The sequence below is a fragment of the Equus caballus genome, chromosome 11 (assembly GCF_041296265.1).
Source record: "Equus caballus isolate H_3958 breed thoroughbred chromosome 11, TB-T2T, whole genome shotgun sequence".
NCBI lineage: Eukaryota > Metazoa > Chordata > Mammalia > Perissodactyla > Equidae > Equus > Equus caballus.
In genome coordinates this window covers 24,860,612-24,884,395 of record NC_091694.1, presented here as the reverse complement: position 1 = coordinate 24,884,395, position 23,784 = coordinate 24,860,612, and the positions used below count along the sequence as shown (strand labels likewise).

General features: G+C 48.9%; 1 protein-coding gene and 1 long non-coding RNA gene across 9 annotated transcripts in view; one reads left to right on the top strand and one right to left on the bottom strand.

The window, feature by feature from the left end:
* Positions 1-23,784, top strand: part of TTLL6 (tubulin tyrosine ligase like 6) — a 47,431-nt gene that overhangs the window by 3,816 nt on the left and 19,831 nt on the right. For 3 of the 8 annotated variants that reach the window (XR_011422937.1, XM_070226255.1, XM_070226248.1), the window contains exons 2-12: positions 5,319-5,359; positions 6,839-6,957; positions 7,081-7,211; positions 8,691-8,847; positions 9,639-9,782; positions 10,402-10,487; positions 15,630-15,855; positions 16,986-17,161; positions 19,802-19,990; positions 20,849-21,026; positions 22,000-22,275. Coding sequence is in view for 7 of the 8 variants with exons in the window: in XM_070226255.1 (XP_070082356.1) it covers positions 6,943-6,957; positions 7,081-7,211; positions 8,691-8,847; positions 9,639-9,782; positions 10,402-10,487; positions 15,630-15,855; positions 16,986-17,161; positions 19,802-19,990; positions 20,849-21,026; positions 22,000-22,275 (1,578 nt within the window). In the remaining variant the exon portion in view is untranslated. Of the gene's footprint in view, positions 1-4,220; positions 5,360-6,838; positions 6,958-7,080; positions 7,212-8,690; positions 8,848-9,638; positions 9,783-10,401; positions 10,488-15,629; positions 15,856-16,985; positions 17,162-19,801; positions 19,991-20,848; positions 21,027-21,999; positions 22,276-23,784 lie in introns of all 8 variants that reach the window. The other 5 variants (XM_070226254.1, XM_070226249.1, XM_070226252.1 and 2 more) reach the window with 3 other exon arrangements.
* Positions 9,357-22,049, bottom strand: LOC138916148 (uncharacterized). The gene is made up of 4 exons (XR_011422942.1): positions 21,924-22,049; positions 19,686-21,647; positions 18,773-18,928; positions 9,357-11,782 (listed from the first exon to the last, which is right to left on the bottom strand). It is a non-coding gene; the product is annotated as an uncharacterized lncRNA (long non-coding RNA).

Here is a 23,784-nt window from a genome sequence, read left to right as displayed (position 1 = left end):
ATCAGGGAGTTCATAGTCCAGGGCCGAACAGCTGAGAATGATAGATAGCATTTAGTGAGCACCTCCTGTGTGCCGGGCACTCTTCTAAGCGCGTTGTATTAACTCAAATGAATTAACTCATTTAATTCCCATAACTGGGTGAACCATTTTACAGATGAGGAAACTAGGGCAGATGGAGGTTAAGTAAATTGCCCGAGGTTACACAACTAGGAAGGGTAAAGCTGGGATTTAAATCCAGGCAGACAGAGTCCAGAATCTGAGTTCTTCGCCACTTCACCACAGCTGCCTTAGCAAGTCGTTTGGAGTCACCTCTCTGACTGCAGAGGCCCTTACACCGGGATGTATGTATATCCCGGGAAGCCAGCAGCAGCCCCCTTCACTCTTTTGTGTTCTCCTTGGGCCTTGTCCTTGGAATCGATTGCCTGGCCTCCTTTCATTCCTCAAGGCTACGAGCGTACTTGGGTGGGAACCCTCAGGTTGGCAGAGAGTGGTTGCTGAGACTGGGAAAGAGAAGTCTGGAAGAGCCCAATAAGGCCCACATCTGAAAAGACCGAGAGGGTTCTGGCTCCAGCAAGGTCAGAGCTAATTCTTGTTCTGAAAATGAGCGCATTATAATGCTTTGTGTCCCGCCCTGGGGAAAGCAGCTTTGTTCTAACTGGTTGCTGCTGAGAGGCCAGAGATAGCCTAGAGGAGTAAATTCAGATGTAGATGGGTAAATTCAGATGTAGTGTACCCTAGGAAAATGTTCCTTCCCGAACTCTTAATACTACTATAAGGAAACTAATAGCATAAGGACAGCTGTCACTTGGCTCCTGTATCAGGGAGACAATAGGGAATGTTAGGGACTGGGGCAGACTGGAAAATATCTAAGGAGGGAGCTGTTACTCAGCTCCGGTTGATTGCTGGCATGAAGCAATGGGGACCTACTTTTCCAAAAGGAATGGAAATCTGGATTTTTATGAGAAATCTACATTTTCTAGTTATTGGCAACTACCTCTGTTTAGCAACTGTAACAACAACACATTACTGTGGGCCGAGTAAACGTTTCTGCAGGCCAGATCTAGGAAGCAAGCCGCTGGTAGGCAACCTTGGAGTGAGATATTCTCTTTCAGGAGCTTTCGGAGAGAAGCCAGCAGGATTTAGTCTTGGGGATGAAATAGGAAGGAGAGGACTCGGGGGAGAGAAAGCCAGGGGACCAAAGACAAAGCAAAAATAGTCACTGGTGGCAATGCCAGTTGTCTGCCATCTTGCACCTGTCTCAGGTGCCATCCAGTGGCGCTCGTGTCATAGGTAGCCTAGACTACAGGGGAAGGAGGCGGGAATGCCATGATGAACACCGGCTCCGTTCCTTGCTCTATGTGCCCGAGGCCCTCTTGTGCAAGCGTACCAGAATTTGACTGTTTTTCTGTTCTTTTTGAGGCAGACAAATATAAGCAGCCATGGTTTGTTCTCATCACTTGGGCAAGGACTCAAAAAAGGGTAGAGACAACCCGCAACTCCAGAGGCCAAATTCAGGGTCAGTTTTCTCTCCTCCAGTTAACATTAACCTTTAGGTAAACGGAGCCACTCCTCCTCGAGGGCTTGGTAAACAGGAGCTGCTGCGGAGGGCTGGGGGAGTGGAGCTGGCTGTTTACCTGGAAGGAAGGGAACAGCCCAAGGTCAAGATTTCATGTAGCTTAGTCCTCTTGAACTTCGCCAAGAATGTGCCTGTTCACTGGGAGAAACGGACTCGCCTTGCCCAAGTCTCATTGCTCCATAGCACTGAGCACACTCTTTCTCCCCCTGCTCAGGTGTCACCATAAAGGGACTTGGGTGTAAGCCCTCTTCAGGAAGAGAGAGAAACAAGCGGCAATCCCTGGCTGGCTTAATAATTCTGCCCTCCCTCTCCGGGGCGTGGTTGTGAGCAGTCAGTGAGATGGTGTAGGTGACAATTCTTTGGAAAGCTTAAAAAACTATACCCACATAAGGGCTTATGATTACATTATTCATAGGTAGCCTCCAAGTTAGAGCACTGCCCACCACCAATTTTGGTTTGGGAAAGGGGCGGAGAGACGTGGAAGGGCGTAGAAACGTTAGAAACATGGCCGGAAGGTATAAAAGTTGTCTGGAATTAGCAACTTTGGGTACAGAGGGAAGGGATTCCCAAGAGATCATGTGACTGGTGAGCCTGCTATAATTGCATATTGCTGGTGGTAGTCCAAATTGTTGGAATCCCTCTGGGCAATAATATGGTGACATAAATAAATAACTTAATAACTAGATAAGTAAAACCAGAAGCTATAGGATTTTCATATTCATTAACCTAGTAATCCTGGTTCTGGATATATATCTTAAGAAAATAATTCTAAAGTAAAGGCCTTTTACTTAAAGCCCTTTTATACTTGAAAGTGTTCATTTTAGAGCTGTTTATATAATAGCAAAATTGGAAGCAACTTACATTGCCAACAATAGGATGACGGTTGGTTAAATTCAAACACATTCCTTCAGTGGGACATTATTACACAACCATTAAAAACCAGAAACATGTAAACTCTGCCACAACCCAAAAGATGTTTAGATATGATATTAAGTGGGCAAAAAGCAGATACAAAATTGTTTACATATTATGGTTACAGTTATATAAGAATAATTATGCTTGGAAATGAAGAATAAAAGAGACTACACAAAGAGGCTAAAGTTGCTATGCTAAGGTAGAAAAGCTATGAGGATTTCCCACCCTACCCTTTTTCTAAGCTTCCTTTAAAGATTTTATTTTTTCCTTCTCCCCAAAGCCCTCCGGTACATAGTTGTATATATTTTCAGTTGTGGGTCTTTCTAGTTGTAGCATGTGGGATGCTGCCTCAGCATGGCTTGATGAGTGGTGGTAGGTCTGCATCCAGGATCTGAACCTGCAAAACCCTGGGCTGCCGAAGCAGAGCACGCAAACTTCACCACTCAGCCACAGGACCGGCCCCTAAGCTTCCTTTAATGTTACAGTATTCCAATAATAATAATAATAATAAATTAGAATTAATTTTACTACATATTATTATTATTATTATCTGCTGAGGAAGATTCACCCTGAGCTCACATCTGTGCCAATCTTCCTCTTTTTTTGTGTGTGGGTCAACACCACAGCATGGCTACCAGTGAGTGGTGTAGGTCTGCACCCAGGAACCGAACCCGGGCCCCTGAAGCAGAGCATGCAAAACTTAACCACTAAGGCCACAGGGCCAGCCCCTGTAATAAAGATATTATTAATATCTTTTTTAAAAAGCCAAAGAGTTTGTGAGGGAAGAAAAGGTTAGTAAGTCGCACGAGGACTCGGCCATCAAAGGAGAGGGCTTGAAATGATGAGCAGGTTGGCAGGGTTTTTGATGGTGAGAGAGGAGGGGCGAACACCACAAAATTGGCTTTATGCTCATAGAAGCCTTGGATGTGAAGGGGATAGGAATCAGTTAATTGGAACTGAGCGGTTCTGGCTTACCTAAAGGCAAACTAAGCACATTCCTAAGCATTAGTGAAGCAGGGGCATTAGAAATCTTTCCCAAAAAATCTGGTAGTTGAAATTTCAAGCACACATCAGAGAAGTCATCATGAAAGTGGGGGGATGAGAACTTCGCTGGACTTCCTTGGAGGTGTGTTATGAATTGGTCCTGTTTCTATTTTGATTCGGGTGGTCGGGGAGACATTATAGCCTCTTCTGTCGCTGGGCTCTCTGGAGGTCTGCATCTGGCCCTGGGCTGGAATCTCATCCAATCAGCTACGAGTCGGTCCTGCATTCCGTGGCTCTCTGGCCAGCAGGTTCGTGCAGTGCTGAAACAGTTAACAGGACTCCTCGAAGCACCTCATCTGCACCTGCTGGGACTAACTCACTCAGCTGAGAAGGCTTAGGGCTTGGTTCTGAGGCTGTCTCCAGACACCCAACTCACTTTAATAATAAGATTGTTTACCAGCTGGCACCACACATAGCAAGCATGTCGGCCATCTCCTGAAAACCCCAGGAGGGAAAAACCAAGACCAGGGTTGGCTGACGGAGTCCCCAAGGTCATAGTCGCTGGCGAAAGGTGGAGTCGGCTCCCTCCTGGAGTTTGCACCAACTGTAGACGTGGGGTGGAGTTTTATAAACTGCAACCTGTTGCTTGGTCTCAGAGGGCTGGTCCACCACCCACATGAGCGAGGGAGGGGGTCCCCCTGCAGGTGGATCCAAGTAACTGCCGCTCCCTCTGCCCTCTCTCCAGGGGGGGGCCAGTATTTCCCCAGGGTCTCCTCCCTGGCTGGGGAGATGCTCCAGTGCCTGCCTTTGGAAGGCGAGGAAGGGACGGACTCAGAAGAGAGGGAGGACAGTACCATAGAAGATCCGAAAGAAATCGTCACCCTCGCTTTTGTCAGACAGAACACTGGGATGCAAAAGGGGCTTCAGAATGCCCAGCAGGAAGGCAAGAAGAAGAGGAAGAAAAAGAGGTTAGGATTGAAAGATGGGGAATGGGGATCCATGTTGGCGAGAGCAGGAGGGACCTGGAGGGAAGGAGGCCTAAGCTGCTAATAGGAGGGTCAAGGAGAAACCGTGCGCTGACTGTCAAAATCACACCTCGTTCGGTTCGTATAAAAAGAACCACTTTTGATGATCTGTTTTGTAGAATCAAATACTGATATGTATAATCTAAAACTACACCTTGTCCTCATCTTCATTTTGCTTGTGTTTATAATGCCTCCTTTTTTTTAATTGTGTGGGGAGAGACGATGTCCTTGTTTTAGGAAGTGCTTATTATCGCGGGAATTCAATATACTGTAAATATAACAGGACTATGCGACTTCTTAGGATCTGACTGCAGCTTCTACATTCCAGTTCTTATTTAATATTTTTCTATACCTTGCTCCGTTTTTGGGGGAAATGAATCACTCCTCAGACTGATGGATGTCTGAAAGCTTGTCTACTTTCTAACTCACAGATTCCCTTAATGGGGTGGCAAGAGGAGGGAGACCATTAAGTATTTTCCCCAAAAAGACGTTCACTTCCTGTTTTTGAGGGGCCACTGGAGTAAAAGGATTGAGGAGGCGATGACGTTAACGTGAAGCTGCAAGCAAAATTAGCTGCAACAGCAAGACGGAATTTCTACCTCACGGGCAGAGTAATAGTACTCTGAGCCCACGTTTTCTGCCGCTTGGCAACCCTTTGAATCTGTGTCCTCAGTGTCAGGGACCGTCAGACCAGGCGGAAGTGAGGCTGGTTAGGTTCCATGCAGCTCCACCTGGGACAGGGTGTTCCCGTGTGCAGTCACCTGTCCCGGCAAGTGTGTCTGCCTCTGTCTTTCTGCTTTCTTTTTTCTCTTTTCCAGATGATTGGTGATCAATCTATCCAGCTGCCGATATGAGAGTGGTGAGCATCTGCATTTGAGGAATCCATCATGGGGCCCCACAGGATTCCCCCAAAGAGTTGGGAAGAGTCACTTTTATATATTTTTGAGGATGAAAAGGCGTGTCTCCAAATCCTGTTCTCAGCTTCTCCCAGCTCAATTAACTATTTGAGGAAGTTGGGAATCTCGTTCAGAAAAAATATGGGTTTTGACCACACTGGTGTGTGCTTCAGCTGTCTATTGTTCTTGTGTGTGGCTATGTGGGGAATCCAATGGTAGAGAAGGCAGCTGTTGCTGCAATCAGTGGCTCTTTTTTAGAGCACAAGTTACAAACTGGCAGTCTATGGGCTGAAGATGACCTACAGACCTACTTTGTTATTATTATCATTATTATTTGAAAGATTGGCACCTGAGCTAACAACCGTTGCCAATCTTCTTTTTTTTTTTTCTGCTTTTTCTCCCCAAATCCCTCAAGTACACAGTTGTATATTTTAGTTGTGGGTCCTTCCAGTTGTGGTATGTGGGACACCGCCTCAACGTGGCCCAATGAGCAGTGCCATGCCCGCACCCAGGATCCAAACCGGTGAAACCCTGGGCCACCGAAGCAGAGCATGCGAACTTAACCACTCGGCTACGGGGTCGGCTCCCTAGTTATTATTATTTTAATTTCAAATTTGGATGCTTTAGGCTGGTCCTGACTCTCCAGATCACTGCAAGCACTTCTTTCTTTTTTTTCTTTTTGAGGAAGATTAGCCCTGAGCTAACATCCACCGCCAATCCTCCTCTTTTTTGCTGAGGAAGACTGGCCCTGAGCTAACATCTGTGCCCATCTTCCTCTACTTTATATGTGGGACGCCTGCCAAAGCATGGCTTGATAAGTGGTACGTGAGATCTACACTCAGGATACAAACTGGTGAACCCCAGGCCGCTGAAGCGGAGTTTGGGAACTTAACTGCTGCACCACTGGACTGGCCCCTGGCACTTCTTCCTTTCCAGGCTCTTGAAGGTGTTTGAATTTGTGTTGGAGTCAGCTCCTAGTTGTTAGACAGTAGAAGAAAGATGTGATAGCCTATATGTGGCTTTGAAATACATTGTATACTTTTTTTCTGTAAATTTGCCTTACTAATTAAGCTTGGCTCTGGTGATGTTAATGATAATTTTATATTCCCTGAACATTCATTGCTTAGTGTTTGGAGGAAAGTCAGAGGCCTACTTCCTGGCAAGAGGAAGCCAGGGTAGGTAGAACATTCTGCAGGCAGGTAGATACCCTCCTGTGGGGATCAATGGGCATAGGCTGTGTTCTTCAATAGCTTTCAACTCTCTGTGTTCCTTTCTTGGCAATGGTGTGTCCACACGGAGCAAGATGGCTTCCCGTCCCAAGGAGCCAAGGTGTCTCGCTTCAGTGCTTGGTCTGGGAGCACCTAGAAATGGCTCCTCTTCACCCCATGCTCCTCCTCTGCTTCCTGGGCTAACAGGCCTTTCTTTCTCCAACTCCATGGCAGTGCGCAGGGCTGCTCAACAGTACGGGCTTCGAGAGGGAGCAGAAAATGAGGACTGGACTCTCTGCTGGACAGACTACTCCGTGTCGCTAGAGCAAGTGACGGAAATGAAAAGTTATCAGGTATCTGGATCAGAGCTGATCCTCAGGATGAATGGGGCCCCCACTTTTATGACTGTCCCCCAAGGGGATCTCGTGGGTACTCCCATGTCCCCCATTGTTCCTCAACTCCGGCTTCCTTTGCAGAAAATCAATCACTTCCCGGGCATGAGTGAAATCTGTCGCAAGGACTTGCTGGCCCGGAACATGAGCCGCATGTTAAAGATGTTCCCCAAAGATTTCCACTTTTTCCCTAGGACCTGGTGTCTTCCTGCTGAGTAAGTGCCTGCCTGTGGCCCCTTCTCCACTACTCTCTGAGTTTACACCTCCCTCTTGCCCCTGATTTCCCCGTTGCTACTTTCCGTTTCCATAGGCTCTCCCATCTCTCTCTCCTCTTCAGGAAGAGAAGGGATGAAGGGTGTGTCCAAGGTTGGAAAACATAAGACTCTGACTATAAAACTGGATGACATTTAGGGGTGGGTGCCTTGGAGCCTGTGCCTGAGCATTTGTTCTGACCCTGAAAGCCGTTGATCTTGAACTTGTTCCAACCTTTTAACTGTGCACTTTCTGATTTGTTAAGGACCACGAGCACTTTTGGAGGGAGTGACGTAGTGCTTAGCACCCAGGCTAGGAGCAGGGAGGGACGTCTGACCTTTGTCCCATGGCAGTGCCATGGATGGCGGTCAGCCTTTCCCCTTCTCTGGTCTCACTTTATCCATCTTGCTGGACATCCATTCCTGGTTCATGAAATACTCTGGACCACACCACCAAGAAACAGGAGAAGTGTGAGATGACCTGAACATGACCTGGTACAAACTGGCGTTTGAGATGAGGTGGAGGGGGGCAGAGAAGTGTCACCATCAGATTTATGCTTACAAGGCAAGGGCCCCAGAGGAATTCCACTCTCCCCTCCCCACCTAGTGCTTTCCAGAACCAACAGGTTCCTGGACCAAGAGGTCCAGGGTTGCTCACTTTTCCTATTTGTCTGGAATAACTTTCGGGGCTTAGCAGCAACTTAAAAGGAAATGTGTTTACCCTCAGGTCAACAGGCACCTCCAGATTTCATGGCCACCAAAGAACTTTGCAGATAAATGACTTCTCCAGTGGTCACAAGTTTCCTTTGAGCAAAATGAGAAGTATAGCAAGACTGAGATTTATAATCCGTTAAGTTGGTTTCTTTCTTTCTTCTGAATATACTTTCTTCAAAGTACATTCAAAGATAGTATTTGCCCTCTCACACTCTGGCTGGAGTAGAGGTGTTACAGAGGAAGAGCTGAAGCCCAGAGTGAGGGAAGAGAGACTGACCCAAGGTCACATCATTTGTCAGAGCTTGAGCCAGATCGAGAACCCCAAATCTATCTGCAAACTCAGACCGCCAAACTACTCAGATCACGGCCACCTTTATGGGGTGTGCAGCCATGTGGCAGCGCCTTGCCTGCATTAGGGGTCGTTATCCTCATTGCGTAGATGATGGAATTGAGGCTTAGAGAGTTTAAATCCTTGCAAAGAGTTACACAGCTGGTAAGTGGTGTTGCCTGGGTTTAAATCCAGCTCTGAATTCTCTCAAAAGCCCACCCTCCCTCCACTGTGTGTGCTCTCCTGTCTCTCCCATAATGACACCTCTGGGCATCTGTCTGTCAACTCCAGGGCTTTTGTCACATTAGATAGCTTTATATATATATAGAGAGAGAGAGCTAGCCTTCCTTTTCACGGCTCCTCAGCTAAAGGTGTATCTTGTTCCCTCCCTGCTCTGGTAGCTGGGGAGATTTGCAGAATTACAGCAGGTCAAGAAAAAATAGGACATACATTTGTAAGCCGGATTCGGGCTGCCAAGGGAGAGGTATATTCATCACCCGGACGGTGAAAGAAATCAAACCAGGGGAGGATATGATCTGTCAGCTCTATATTTCAAAGGTACTTGCTCATTGCGATTATTTATTTATTGCCCATGGCAACTTCAGGCTGCAGCTCCACTGGACCTAACGTGAAATGAGGGAATGGAGGGTGGGGTGGGGGTGAAGCCGGGTGCTGTCTCCTGCTGTGACTTTGTCAGACCAAGCCTTCTGACCAGGGATGTGATACGTGCCTGGGCAAGAGCATCCCTTGCTCTTACATCCTTGTCAGTTGGTATAGCCCTACCAGGCTGGCCCCTTCCCTGTAACAGACGACAGCTGGGAGGGCACCTTTGGTCTGTGGAGGATCTACCTCCTTGGGGAGACGGGAGTGATCCTGGAGAGACGATGGTAACCAGTTTCACTCCATGACTAGAGGTCAGAGGTCACAGTGGTATAGCCTACTGCAGGGAGGGAGCCCTCTAGACGTGTGCATGGAGGGGAAGGACTGGCCAGCCGCGCATGTCAGCACTGCAAGGAGAACTCTTGCAGCAGTGCAGCAATAACATAGCTCCAGATGGCGACAACAGGTCCTTCATCACAGGACTTTTTAATGCTATTTTGTTTAGTTGCCAGGACATCTCTTGGAGGTGGATACTGGTGCCATTTGACAAGAAACTGAGGCACAGTGTGGTTTAGTGACTTCCACAAGGTCACGTAGCAGGTCACAGAGCCCAAATCCCCTTGTACCCCTCCCCAACTGTGGCCAAGCGTGCACTTGGTAACACCAGGCAATGTTGGGCTGGCCCCAGGAAAACAAGATGGGGCACTGATGATCTTGATGCTTCGGTGACTTCCGCTCTCTCCTCCCAGCCCTTCATCATTGATGGCTTCAAGTTTGACCTACGGATTTATGTGCTGATGACGTCCTGTGACCCCCTCAGAATTTTTGCGTACAATGAAGGACTGGCCCGCTTCGCCACGACCTCTTACTCCCTCCCTTGCACAGACAACCTGGTGAGCTCAGGGGACATGCCACCTCCCCCTCCTCCCTTAGCATGATAAAAAATCCCAGTTAAATCTGCATTCTCAAGCCCTTGTGGATGTGACTGTCATTTGCTACACACGTACTCTGTGCCAGGTTGCATACGTTCTTTTGTTCAGCCCTCCCAGGAGCCCTCAGCAATAGGGATTGTCATCTCCACTTTACAGATGAGGAAATTAAAACCCAGAGAGTTTAAGGCACTTGTCCAAGGTCACAGAACTAGGAAGAGGTGAGGCTGGGACTTGTGGCCAGGTCTGCCTGGCTGCCAAGCCAGTGCCATAATTCTGTGGTAGGAGAGAAGGCAGTGGGCGAGTGCCCAGCCCTCTCCCCACACCCCCAGCCCCCAGGACTCCTGAAGTGTCCCTCAGGCAGGACACCACGGAGGAGTGTCAATCTCCGGAGAAGGTAGAGGCTGTTCTACTCCAAGCTGTACGATACCTCTTCTTATTTCCTGTTTGGCCAGTTTAAGTAAGCCCTCAGACTTCCCCTTTCTTTCCCATCTCTAAGCCCCAGAGGCAGTGGGAGGGCACAGAGAGGAAGTGGGAGGCCTGCCCTTCCTCCTGACTACACAGACTTGTGTTTCTTTCCCAGGACGATGTCTGCATGCACCTGACTAATTATTCCATCAACAAGCACAGTTCCAATTTCATTCGAGATGCTCACTCTGGCAGCAAGAGGTGAGGAAGCGGCTCCACTTTTCTTTCCTCTCCCTGCTGGTCTCAGAGCTGCTCTCCAGGATTCTACTCAGGCCCTGTCCGTCCCCATCAGTGTTTCCATCTTGGGTCACATGGTCTCAGAAAATATTTCTTTGCCTCTAAACCCAGAACAGACTCCTTAGTCTCTGCCCTCTGGCTGTTAATCATTAAAAGAAGGCCACATTGTAAACCCTAGGAGGTTAGGAGGAGGAGCGATAAACATGCGCTGTTTCCCCAGCAGGATACACACACACACCAAAACATACGCCGATTTCAGTTGACCCTTCCGACATTTCCAAACCAGCAGATAGTTATTGATTGCTAGCCTCCCACGGGAGGAGGACGTGCCAGGCAATTGGTCCTTGGACTGTGGTTCCCCAGGGTGTTGCTTCAACAGAGATTCTCAAATGATGTGTCACGATGCCCTGGTGTACATGACATGTGGCTAGCTGCCTTTAAGATTCCCCAGAAGAAGAGGGGAAAGCGAGAGGATCACATGAGTATCTTCCCAAGTGGTTTCTACATTCGTGTTGTTGTCTAATCCTGTCTCATTTGAGTTTTAAGACAAAAAGGGACTGAAGAATGTGAACACGATCAGGCCAAAGGGGAAAGGGACAGGAAGTATTTGTGGAGGCCTCCTGGGTGTGGGGGCCCGTGATGGGTGCTTTGTGTGCATTTTTTTTTTTCATCGAATTTTGACGACACTGTGGCACAGGCATTGTAATCTACTCTCTGTGGATGGAGAAATATGAGTTAAGTGCCATGTCCATTTCACAGATGAGAAAACCGAGCGTCTGAGAGGTTAAGTTGCCCAAGGTCACACGGCTATAAATGCTAGAGCAGGAAGAGAAGGGAGGTCTGCAGATTCTAAGGCGCATGCTCCTTCTCCTGCACTGGGCTTCAAAGAACTGATAAATAGGCAATCTGTTTGGCTTCAGAGCATCAGAGAGGCACGTGAAATTTCATGACTTCCTCGGTGGCAGAGCTCCAAAAAGCAAATGGAAAATCACTAGGTCAAGGCTGTTTGAGGGGGACTTGTTGGGCTGGGAGGAGACTATCTCCCTTTTCTCAGAGGGTGCCAGCCACCTGTCTGGCATGAAGCTCTCCCACCTCCTCTTCTCCCCACCTGGACTGCAGGCTCCAACTGAGCCTCCTGCCGTGTCGCCAGTTGAGTGTCGGTGCTCAGCGAGGCCTGGCTTCTAGTCCCAGCTCTGACTCCTGCCAGCTGAGTAGACTTGGGCAAGTCCCTCCACCTCTCCGAACCTCCATGTCTTGGCCTGTAAAATGAGGACAATGAGACACCCTGCCCTGCCCTGTCCGGCCATGCCCTCATGCCATGCCCTCACGTCATAGGGTCACAGGGAGGCTCAAATGACCTAAGATAGCCGCACAGACAGTGCTTGTCGTCACTGTTATTTTTCCTTAGTTTAAGGACATGCAATCAAAGGGGCCTCATTTCTCTCCTCTTATGAGAACTGACACCCCAACAACAGGCTTTGGCCCCTCATGCCATGATAGAGAGATGCTATGAGGTGCCAGGACTAAGGTGAGGGTGTGGAGTATTGTTCGGCCACGCTCCATCCCCCCTTCTTCCTCTTCCTTCTCGCCTCTCTCTCACCCCAGGTCTGGCCTCACCCCTCTGCTCTTCTCCACCCCCCTCTCTGCTGATGCAGTCTTCTGCTCCCCAGCCTCCACCCTGCCCTCGCCTGGCTCAGCCTCTCTCCCCTGAGCTCCAGACCCATTTCTCTTGAGCTGCACCTGCACATCTCCTTGTTGCCTTCAACTCAACATTTCCCACCATGGATGTGTTCTCTCTCTTTGCTTCCACTCCAGCATTCCAAACTTAGACCCCTGCCTGACTTCCCCATCTCTACCTTCTAATCTGCAGGATCAGAGTTTGGTGTCATCTTGGGTGTTTACTTTTCCACTGAGTCATTGAATCCTGAAGGTTCCTTCTTCAAGTGTCCCTGTGTCTCTTCCCTTCCACCAGGTCCAGCCCTCACTTCAGCCTCAGACCCAATGGTTGCATTGGCCTCCTCTCTCTACTCTCTAGCTCCAGGCACCTCTGCTTAACCTCTCTGTACCCCCATTTTCTCATCTCTGAAATGACACGGTAAAAATATGAATACTGGCTGGCAGCCTCACAGATAGGCCGTAAGGACCTATTGAGATGATGTGTAGAATGGGCTTCAAAAGCAATAACCCCCATGCAAGTGGATGCTGTTATTATTACACCTTCTGTATTCTCATTACTTCCACTCTCAGGTAGCCAGTGTGCCTCGCAGGTGCCTGGAGCGTCAAGTTCAAACTCTTCTGCTCAATCTACCATAATTTGACCAGACCCCACTTTCCACTGTAGTTACTGCTACACTAACAGCCAATATTTTATTTGTTGAGCACATGCTATGTGCCAGGCTCTGCCCTAAGAAATTTACATATCTCCACCCATTTAATCCTCACAACAACAATGTAAAGTAGGCATTATTATTTTCATCCCGATTTCATATATTAGGAAACAGGTGTAAAAGGTTAAGTAACTTGCTCGAGGTCACACAGCTAGGAAGTGGTAGGGCTGGAATTAAAACTCCCGAGTCCATGCCCTCAACCCCTAGGCCATACTGCCTGTGCTATTCACTCGCTGGTCTTCTACCGGGACACTTTTGCTCACATCCCATATACGGGCCTTGCTCATTCCCACCTCTCTGTCTTTGCTCAGCTTCCATGGAAAACATGGGAGAGCATCCTTGAAGGCCCGTCTGTCTACTAAGCTTCCGCGTTCCCCTCTCTGATCTGGTTCTAGGTTCTGGTCCAGCCACATAACCACTGCGATGTGGGTGAGACCCATCTCCTCTGTGGGCCTCTGTCTCCTCACCTGTCAGATGAGAGGATTGGCTCCCATCTCTAAGGGCCAGCCTGTGGAATCTGAGTCTGACCACCCACAGTAACCTTTCCATCTCTGGGTTGCCACCACCCTTACAGTCAACATCAGCCATAACCCATAACTGTTCTTTGCTTGGTGCACGTGTTTGTCCTGTGTCCCCAACTGTACTTAAGTTCCTTGAGGGTTAGAATGGTACCCTGGCCTTCTGGGTACTTTCCATGTTGCCAGGCAGAGCCCTCTCCTTCTCCTCCCTTTTCCTTTCACCTTTCCTCTTCTTCTGCTTCCCTGTCTTTTGAGACAATCTGCTTTTCATACTGACTGCCTCACCTGTCCTCAACTTCCCCCAACTTGAGGTCAACTTCCCCCCGCAGTAAATCCCCCACCAGACTTCAAACTCAGTAGGACCAGTGGAGGAGAAGACAGAAAAACTGGAAACCTGTCCTGCCTCTGGGGCAGAGACCAGGTCCCCTTCATCTTTCAGGGTGCCTGGCACATAGCTGGTGTGTTAAATTGAACTGACTAACCGCTGGGTGTTACAAAATCACACAATAATGGATCTTCATTGTGACGTGCCTGAGTCATCAAGAAGAGGTTACATTATAATTGGTAACATCTGTTATAAGAAGGCAGGGAAGTGTTTAATCTATTTCGGGAAAATTTATTTCCCAATTAGACAAATTAAATACATTTTTTTTTGCGCTTGAAAGGACTGGCTTCATACAATCTGGAAAATTCATTTATGTGCCACACTCCATTCCCCGGTAATGGCAGGTAGACAAGGTGAGCCTCTTCACTGAGTGGCCTTTGCTTATCTGTCTTTATATAAACGCATCCCTGGTTGTTTCATATGTGTGTTGACTCCCCAAATGGTCCTCAGGTTTCCCGTGACAGAGGTGGCAGTTTCTTGGGATCCCATCATTGCATCAGCTTTGCATGCTTGCACAGCAGGCCCTTAGCAAATGTGCGCTGGCTGGCTGACCCTGATTCCTCCTTTATGGCTCCATTGGCTGGGGTCCAGGGAGCTCTCTTTTTTGTTTGTTTTTTGGTGTTTTTGCTGAGGAAGATTCGCCCTGAGCTAATATCTGTTGCCAATCTTCCTCTTTTTTTTTTTTTCACTTGAGGAAGATTAGCCCTGAGCTAACATCTGTGCTGATCTTCCTCTATTTTGTACGTGGGTCGCCACCACAGCATGGCTGATGAGTGGGGTAGGTCCATGCCCAGGATCTGAACCCGCAAACCTGGGCTGCCAGAGCAGAGTGCACTGATCTTTATCACTATGCCACCGGGCCGGCCCCTCCAGTGAGCTCTTTGAACTGCCTGGATAAGCCATGTCACTTGTCTTCTCATTAGCCTCTTTGCTCTTCACTCCCCTGCGTCTCCTCCTCCTGTATTTCTACTTCCCACCTTGGCTATCTGTGCTCATGGATGTGTGTCTGAGAGGGTGTGTGTCTGTCTCACGTGCCCTCTTGGGCCTGTCAGATTCACCCTCTCTCTCTGTTCTGCCCAGCTTGGAGCTGCCCGGAGCATCCCCTCAGTTGTTTCCTCATGCACCTCTCCACATGGGGTAGACATCCTCTGATCTCTGTGATCTGGTGACCAGGCTGTGACCGAGGGGTTTCCTGGGATGTGGGACTTTCACTTCTAAAATCAGGGCTGTCCCAGTTTGCCTGGGACAGCTGGTAACTCTATTTGCAGAAATGCCCTGGGGCTGCCTTTTCCCTGTGGGCAGCCCTAAAAACAGAATTTCTCTGTCTTTAGTGTCCCCAGAATCCCCTTGGATGGCTGAGGTGGGACCCCAGTACTGGTGTTCTTAAAAGGCTCCCTAAGTGCTTCTAATGAACACCACAGGCTGAGAAACCATTGCCACCAAAGCAAAAGCATGATGGAAGGTGTTGAATTTTTACTCTTTTATGCACCCATTAAGCTTTCCACCTGGGATAGCAAATAGCTGCCCCAGGTCTGGGGTGTTTTGTGGGTCACAGTGAGAGGGCCCCAGCCAGGGCTGACATGTCATTATATCTGCACCCACTCCAGGGCTGTGGAGGCTTGAGGAGTGTGGCCCTGCAGCTCTTGCAGGTCCTTCCTGAGATGACACAGCCCTGGTGTCACCCTGACTCCTGGGTGTCCATCCCCACTGGCTCTGGGGCCTTATCTTCTCCAGAAGTTTCTGGTTTCCAGTATGTCATGGCCTTAGATGACCAAAGGGGAGCTGCCCTGCGTCATGGTCTGTGGTTCCCTTCCAGGAAGCTCTCCACCTTCAACCTGTACATGGAGAGCCATGGCTACAACGTGCAGCAGATATGGAGAGATATTGAGGACGTCATCATCAAGACGATCATCTCGGCCCACCCCATCATCAAGCATAACTACCAAACGTGCTTCCCCAACCACACCCTCAACAGCGCCTGCTTTGAAATCCTGGGCTTCGACATTTTGTTGGACCACAAACTCAAGCCCTGGCTGCTGGAGGTAAGGAGGTTGCAGCGAGTGGGGAACACTGGGCCCTGTTACTGAGGTCAGCCAGCTTCGGGCTCATCCCTCCGCCCTCCCGGCTCAGCTAGAGCCTTTTAATCAACTTCCTGTGCCAGTTCCTCCCACCGTGCCTGCTGCCTGGGGCTTCTCCCTTAGCTGAAAAGTGGCCACCAGAGGGGGGTAGATGGCCAGGAATTAGAGAATTCCTTGTGCCTTCTGGAGGTCCACCCAGACTTGAAAACTCTGATCTCAGGCACAGAGTGATTCTAAAGAATCAGCTCTACATTTTGTAACGGAGTCGTCTCCTGGAATGGGGTCATTGGTGGTTGCCTCTCTTCACAATTGGTCTTGTGCTCAGCAGCCCTCTCAAGTGGCCGTTCAGTATGCACACAGAGAGCGCAGGTGCCGGGTGGGGCTGTGAGGCACAAGTCAAAGGTGCTAGCGACAGCTGCCCTGACACAGTCAGCCTTCAGATCAGAGAAACCAGAATTATAGATCAGACTCCGGGGGCCCTGCCTCTCCTCCATTCCCAGCCCTCGTTCCCAGGTGTAGGTGGGAAGGAGAATATGGCTGTTTGGAGCTCTCACCCAAAGAGCAGAATAAGCCCATCAGGAGCAAGCCTTCAGAAACTGCTAGAAATCTTCAAATATCACACAGTGCCTCTGAACAATAAGGGCTTTTCTGTGAGCGGGAATGAGTCCTTTCTCTCCTCCCAGCTGCCTCCCCCTCAACCCTGGTCAGGATTCGAAATGCATCACTCCTTTCTACTCCCTCCCTCCCTCCCAGCCCGGCCCTTCGGCCTGCCCCATTCCATCTGCTCTGTGGAATGCGCAGTGCACATGAGAGAACATTGACACCAGATGGAGGGCAAACCAAAGACAGGGTACCCTCTGATGCTTCTCAAGAAGAAAGGACTGGAATGAAAGCTGGTTAAACTAGAGGGGTTTCCACTTCCTCCTTTCCTCACTGTGGCTCCAGAACAGACCTTCTCTCCCTCTCCCTTCCACTCATCTTGGTAGCCAGGGCCCCAAGGTGGGCTGAGGTGACTCCCTGGAGGTGGCATTTTTGCCTCACTCTCTGCCTTCACTCTGGACAGCCCAGTCCCAGCTGCCTTCTTGCCCTCACAGGTCAACCACTCCCCAAGCTTCTCCACCGACTCCTGCTTGGACAGAGAGGTGAAGGACAGTCTGCTGTATGACACCTTGGTTCTGATCAACTTGGGAAGCTGTGACAAAAAGAAAGTCTTGGAGGAGGAGAGACAACGGGGGCGGTTCCTGCAGCAATGTCGTTCTCGGGAGACCAGGTACAGTAGCACCTCCATACCCCGGGGACCCCATTCTTTATGACTTCCCTCCCCCCAGTAAGACTGGCTTGTCCTGGTTCAAGTTATGACTTGACAGCCTACTAGTTATGTGGTCTTTATGTCACTTCTCTGAGCCTCAGTGTTCCTTCTGTGGAATGGAGCTAATGAGACATAAGGCTGTTGGAAGATTATGTATAAAATTTGTATAAAATGTGTGTATAAATGTGTATAATGTATATAAATGTGTAAAAATGTGTATAAAAAACTTAGCCTAGTGCTTGGTGCTATAATTTGTGTTAGAGACTATTAAGAATCTTGCCTAGGGGCTGGCCCGGTGGCGTAGTGGTTAAGTGCGCACATTCTGCTTTGGCAGCCCGGGGTTTGCCGGTTCAGATCCCGGGTGTGGACATGGCACTGCTTGGAATGCCATGCTGTCGTAGGCGTCCCACATATAAAGTAGAGGAAGATGGGCACAGATGTTAGCTCAGGGCCAGTCTTCCTCGGCAAAAAGAGGAGGATTTGCGGCAGATGTTAGTTCAGGGCTAATCTTCCTCAAAAAGAAAAAAAAAGAATCTTGCCTGGTGTGAAAAAAGGCATTATTCATAATTAAACTAGGACTACAGGACAGAATGGGGACACATGATTACCCTACTTAAACTATGACATCAAACCTAAACTAGCCCAAAGAAATATTTTTGCACTTCTGCATGTTCGAGAAGAAACAAATGTACTACTAGGCTTTCTGTTTACTTCATTAAGCAGTAACAAATATGACATTACTGTCTTAGCTATTTTATGTTCAGAGTATCATTTCAAGTCAAAGCGTTTAAAAGATACTTTTTTTGTAAATTTCTTTTGTGTCTTAGGTTTTTTTGGCAGGTGTTTGGATTTTTCGTAAAAGTATAGACAATTTTTGCTTTCCATTTAAAACTACCTTTTAATAGGTTCAGTTAATTTAAAGTGTTTGGAACTTGAACAGTCTTTTTGTTTCCTTGTACCAGTAGAAGGAGTGGTATGTTTGAAAAATATTGGTAAAATATATGCTTAGAAGTCTATCTTATAAACCTAAAACTCTAGCGTCCTTTGTATGCCTTTAACGTAATCTGAATAAAATCCTGCCAAGTAATGTTTCCAGCTGTGACATTCACCTTATGGGTGAAGGGCAACGAAAGGTTTGAACAAAGACAAGCTGAAACCATGCAAACTGTTGTTCTGTTGGATGTTTGACTGTTACATTTCTCTCAATAAAGTTTACCACTTTCTCTAAAGGGAAAAAAATGAATCTTGCCTGGAGTTGGTGAGGAGGGGATCAGTTCTAACAAGTGATTATCACCATCCTATTTTGAAAATTAGTTTATATTTGCAGAATGTGGACAACTTCACTGTGACTATTCCTTTGTTCCTAAAAATAGGAGATGAAGTTATAGACATAACTATATATAATGGATATGAGTTGATTAATATCATATGAAGATTCAGGGATTATCAATATAAAAATAAAAGCCCTTCTTCTTCTTTTTTTTTTTACAAAAAGAAAGATTTGTCTGTCCTGCCCTGTGTTACTGTGTTGGAGGCACCGACGTCTCCTGTTTCCCGCTGGGCAGCACTTGCCTTTTAACAGGGGCTTTGGTTCCGAGGGTGATTCTAGTGCCAGAAGACTCTGAAGTTGGTCAAGGAGATGGCTTGTTGCTTTTCAGATCCCACTGCAGCCCTGTGCCCTCCTCATGAGCAGAGCCAGCCTGATCCTTCGGGATTGAGCTCCTGGAACTGGGACAATAGCATCTGTCTTTGGATGGCTCTGTGTTTCTCAGAGCGCTTTCGTGGGTACTGTCTTCCCTGTAAGGAGGGTGGTAGGCGGGTAGCATGGAGTACTGTATGGTTCTGTTCTTGGAGCCAAGGAGACCAAAGCTCTGAAAGGGAAACTGACTTATACAAGGTCACCTCTCCGGTAAGTGGCAGGTCTGGACCCAGAGCCCAGTGGGTGTGCCGCCTGGGATTCCAGGATGCCTTCCACTGTGCCAGCTTTCTCTCAACCCCTCGAGGAGGAGGCAGCGTCAGTGAAGGAGCAGCCAGGGTGCTCCTCTGACTCAGTCTCCTCATCAGGCCCTGGCCCGGGATAGCTCAGCAGCTCTTGGTTTCCCTGCTGTAAGAGGGGCTTATCACTCCTCCCTTCCTGACCTCCAGCTCCCCAGGGGGCTGTGAGGAAGAGTGAGATCAGCACAGCTCATAAACCTCCTCAAGCTCCTCAAGCTCATCCAAGAAGCCCTCAGATTTAGAAAAACACAAGCTGCTCTTCTCCGGAGAAGGGCAAGAGGTGCTGTGATGGGGAAAGCGGCGACAGTCTGCCTGGGCAGAACTAAGCCGAGAGGGAAATGGGCGTTACTTGTAACAGGAGAGAACCTGTGCTGTCAGAAAAGACTCTTCTAACGAGCTCCTAGTACATTATGACACTCGCTGTCCCGGCAGGACTAGAGTCTCCTTTCAGGGAGACATTCATGTGTTGATTTAGGAAATACTGACTGACCATTGTCGTGTGCAAGGCCTCCGTCTGGCCCTAGATGACATGCAACTCGGCCAAGTGCCTTCCAAGCTTTGTCCCAAGGAAAGCTAACTGCAGCGCTGTGTTCTGCTCCTCAACAGGATCGAGGAAGTCAAGGGTTTTCAGGCCTTGCGTCTAGAGAAAACTGAGAAATATGAGAAGGCAAACTGTGGAGGGTTCCGCCTGATTTACCCCAGTCCGAATTCGGAGAAGTACGAGAAGTTTTTCCAGGACAACAGCTCCCTCTTCCAGAACACTGTCGCCTCGAGGGCTCGGGAGCTGTACGCCCGGTAGGAAGGCTCCCAGGGTGAGGTGGGTGGGCTGGCTGGGGGGATTGTGCTTGACCTGCTGGGTGACTGGCCTGGGGCGCTGGGGAGGGTCTCAGCTTCAGTCCCCAACCTTGAAGTTGCCACGGGAACATTTGCCTCAGTCTCACAAGGACCAGGAATCATGGGCTTCCCTGGCATGGGGTGTCATTAAGTAGATGTGTGGCTGTGTCCAGAAACTCGTGCCTGAGACAGGCATCCCCGTTACACTCCGGAATGTCCAGCCCCTCAGAGCTGCCTCCTGGAGTCACAGAGGGGTGAGGTCGAAGAGCTGGAAGGGACTCATCCGCCCCAGTCTGATCGCCCCACCTCATTTTATGGAAGGGACAGTCAGAGCAGAGAAGGGATCTGAGAGCCATAACGACAGAAGAGGGACTAGAAGCCCTGTCTCCGGACTCAGGCCACTGCGTTAATACAGCTACGCCATTGCCCAGAGAGGCCTAGCATATGAAGCAGTCCAACACGGGAGCCCCTGCCTTTGCTCTGCTACTCAGATCCTCTCCCCAGCCCCTGCCGTGTGCGGGATCGGGCCTCCTGTGAAGTGGAGAGGGAGAGGGGTGTGGTGGGGTGGGGTGTAGCCCCCTTTCTGCACATCTCTCCTCGGATGCTATTCCCCAGGCTGAGAATGCGCATGGCTGGAGGGATGACTTTCCCTTCCACATCCCGCCCTGTGACCTTCAATCATTTATGCAGACTGGACGCTTGGGGAGGGAACGCAGAGAACTTGCCTTTTTGCCCAGTCTTGTCCTCCCCTCAAGGAAAATACCCGCTTTCGCAGCCCATCTCTAACCCACGTGACACTCACTGTTCCTCCGTGAGCAGGCAGCTGATCCAGGAGCTGAGACTAAAAGAGGAGAAAAAATCCCTCCAAACGAAAGAGAAGACAGCAGAGATGCAGGGGGAATCATCAGGCGAGCCAGCGAGAGGCAAGAGCGGGAGGAACTGGCCACAGAAACAACAGCAGAAATGCAAAGCCGCCACAACCCACGCCTCCAAACAAGTAAACGTGGAAGGGAGGGGAGCACACATGCCCGGCACCCTTCCCCGGCTGGGGCCAATCCGTGGGGGGCTGCTGAGGAGACCCTTGCTCAGAGCCCAGACACACTGAAGAAATGGGGCTGCACGGAGGGCTGGGCCCCAGGAGGGGAAAGCCCCAAGGAGTCTGGTGTCCTTCAGAGCATCCTTCTATTCGGGCAGAGAGGACTGTCACTGGTCTGTCATTCTTGCTTCCTCTCGCAGGAGTAAAAGCAGCTGGGAGGCCCAGCACGATCCCCATGTAGGGACCAGGCTCCGGGACCGCATGAACTCATGGTCCCCAACTCCAGTTTGGGTTAGAATGCCCTCCTCTAACAGGCCAGGGACATAGCTGAGAGAGGAGGCCACAGGGAAGAGCTTCTGGGAGGCAGGACCTTTAGGACCTTACGTGGGGCGATTGACCACAGCTGGGTCCTTCCAGCCTGCTCTCTGCTCAAGTGTGGACCAGCCCAAGGCTGTGGGCCAGCTGTTCAGTTGTCTTACGATCTGAATCTTTGCGTTCTCCTCTCTGCCTAGCTCTCTCTTCCAGCTCTGTGGAAAGGTTCAGTTGACTTTTCAGTCCATCTCCTCTTTCTCAAACACTCACCTAAAGGGACAGGATTAGAGCAGATTAGTTTTTGTTTTGTTTTTTTATAACTTTGTTAGGGCCATAGACCTTTTGAGAATCTCATAAAAGCTATGGGATCTCTTGCCATATAGTACAGAAAGATATACTTTTAAAACTGCAGTTTCAAGTGGCTCCAAGACCCCATCAAACCATCCATGAGCCTTTTAGGGGTCCATGAACCCCAAGTTAAGAGCCCCGGATTAGAGAGACTTTGATACCAATTGCTTTCCTTCTCCTCATCTCCTTTGCACCTACCCTTGGGTGCAGATGAATCTGGAAGTGGACGGAGCTCGGTTCCTACAGACTTTGTGTTTGGTTTCCTCCTTCTTAGTACCTCCAGCCATTGACAGTAGTGTCCTGCACGCCTGACTTGCTCTTGACTGTCAGGGATGCAAAGAAAAATGAGACAGACAGCAGCCTTGACCAGCAGGCCCCCAAGAAGGAGGCTGACACTGTTCCCCACAAGCCTACCTCTGTGAGGCCTTACAGCTCTGCACCCGACCTGAGCAATGCAAGCCTCGTCAGCTGCTCCAGGCTGGAGCTCAATGAACCCATCTCCACAGTTAAGGAAGCCAAGTCTGCAGTGAACATATTCACGGTCACCGGGGTAAGTAGAGCCATCTACCTTCCCAGAGGGCTGAGCTCAGGAGGCAGTGGGGGGAGCCTTGCTTTATGGTCCCTTCTCTGCCCATGACTTGCTATGGCCTGTTGAGTAAGCCACTTAACCTCCCTGGGCCTCGATTTCCCGCCTTGTGAAGCCCAAGTTGTAGAGTGGCATTCCTGCTAGGAGTACAGACCTATCCTTTGAGGGCTCTTAGAAGGGCCACCTCATGCATCCCCTCTTTTTAGGCAGGTTACCACCTGTTGTATTAGTTTTCTAAGGCTGCTGTCACAAGTCACCACAAACTTGGTGGCTTAAAACACAAATTTATTCTCTCACAGTTCTGGAGGCTAGAAGTCTGCAAACAAGGTGTCTGCAGGGCCAGGCTCCATCTGAAGACTCTCGAGGAAGGAGCCTTCCTTGCTTCTTGCTAGATTCTGGTAGTTGCTGACAAAATCCTTGGCGTTCCTTGGCTCGAGGCAGCCTAACCCCACTCTCTGCCCCCATGTCCATGGACTTCATCCTTGTGTTTCTTCTCTGAGTGTTCACACGACCTTCTCATAAGGACACTAGTCACTGGATTTAGGGCTCATGCTAATCCAGTATGACCTCATTTTAACTTGAATAGTTATATCTGGAAAGACCTTCTTTCCAAATAAGGTCACATTCTGAGACTGTAGGTGTACATGAATTTGCATGGGGGACACTATTGAACCCAGTCCAGCACCTAAACAGTGTTTCTCAAACTCCATTGATGTATGGACACCTTGTGAAGGAAAGAAAACTCTTTCCGATCCCCACTGTAGACTTAAATTATTTTTATAAATATATGCAAGCATAAAATCTTTATACTTATGGGTCTTATGCAGCTACAAAACTAAACCAAAACAAAACATGCCAATAAAATTCACATAAAAAATTACTTTAATGTGACAGTTAATTTTCTGTTTTTGCAGAAAGGAAGTCACCACATGAATGTGGTACTGACAGTCCTAGCACGGGTTCTTTTGTGTCATACAGTTGGGCCCACCACGGGCTATGCGATGACTCTACTGTAACTCCTGGAATGTCTTCAACATTGTCGGGCCTTTGCTTGGTCCACTTGCAGGATAGAGTGGTGGAGTGTTTTTCAAATTTCTGACCATAGCCCACAGTAGAAGTCCATTTCATTTCACAATCCATCACATACACACACAACTGGAGAAAAGTTTCTAAAGCAGCGCTTAGCCATACGACATCTGGTGACTCATCTGATATTTTCTATTCTGTGCTATTGTGTTCTATTCTATTGTTTAAAAAATACCAGTTACAACCCACTAGATTAATTTCGTGACCTACTAATAGGTTTACAACCGGTAGTTTGATGAACACCTTTAAGAGAGTGTGCTTTGGAGCGTCATGACATTGGATGTGGCCATGATATCTTGGATAGGACGCCAAAAGCACAGGCGACAAAAACAAAAATAGATAAGTGGGACTCCATCAAACTTAAACAATCCACAGAGTGAAAAGGCG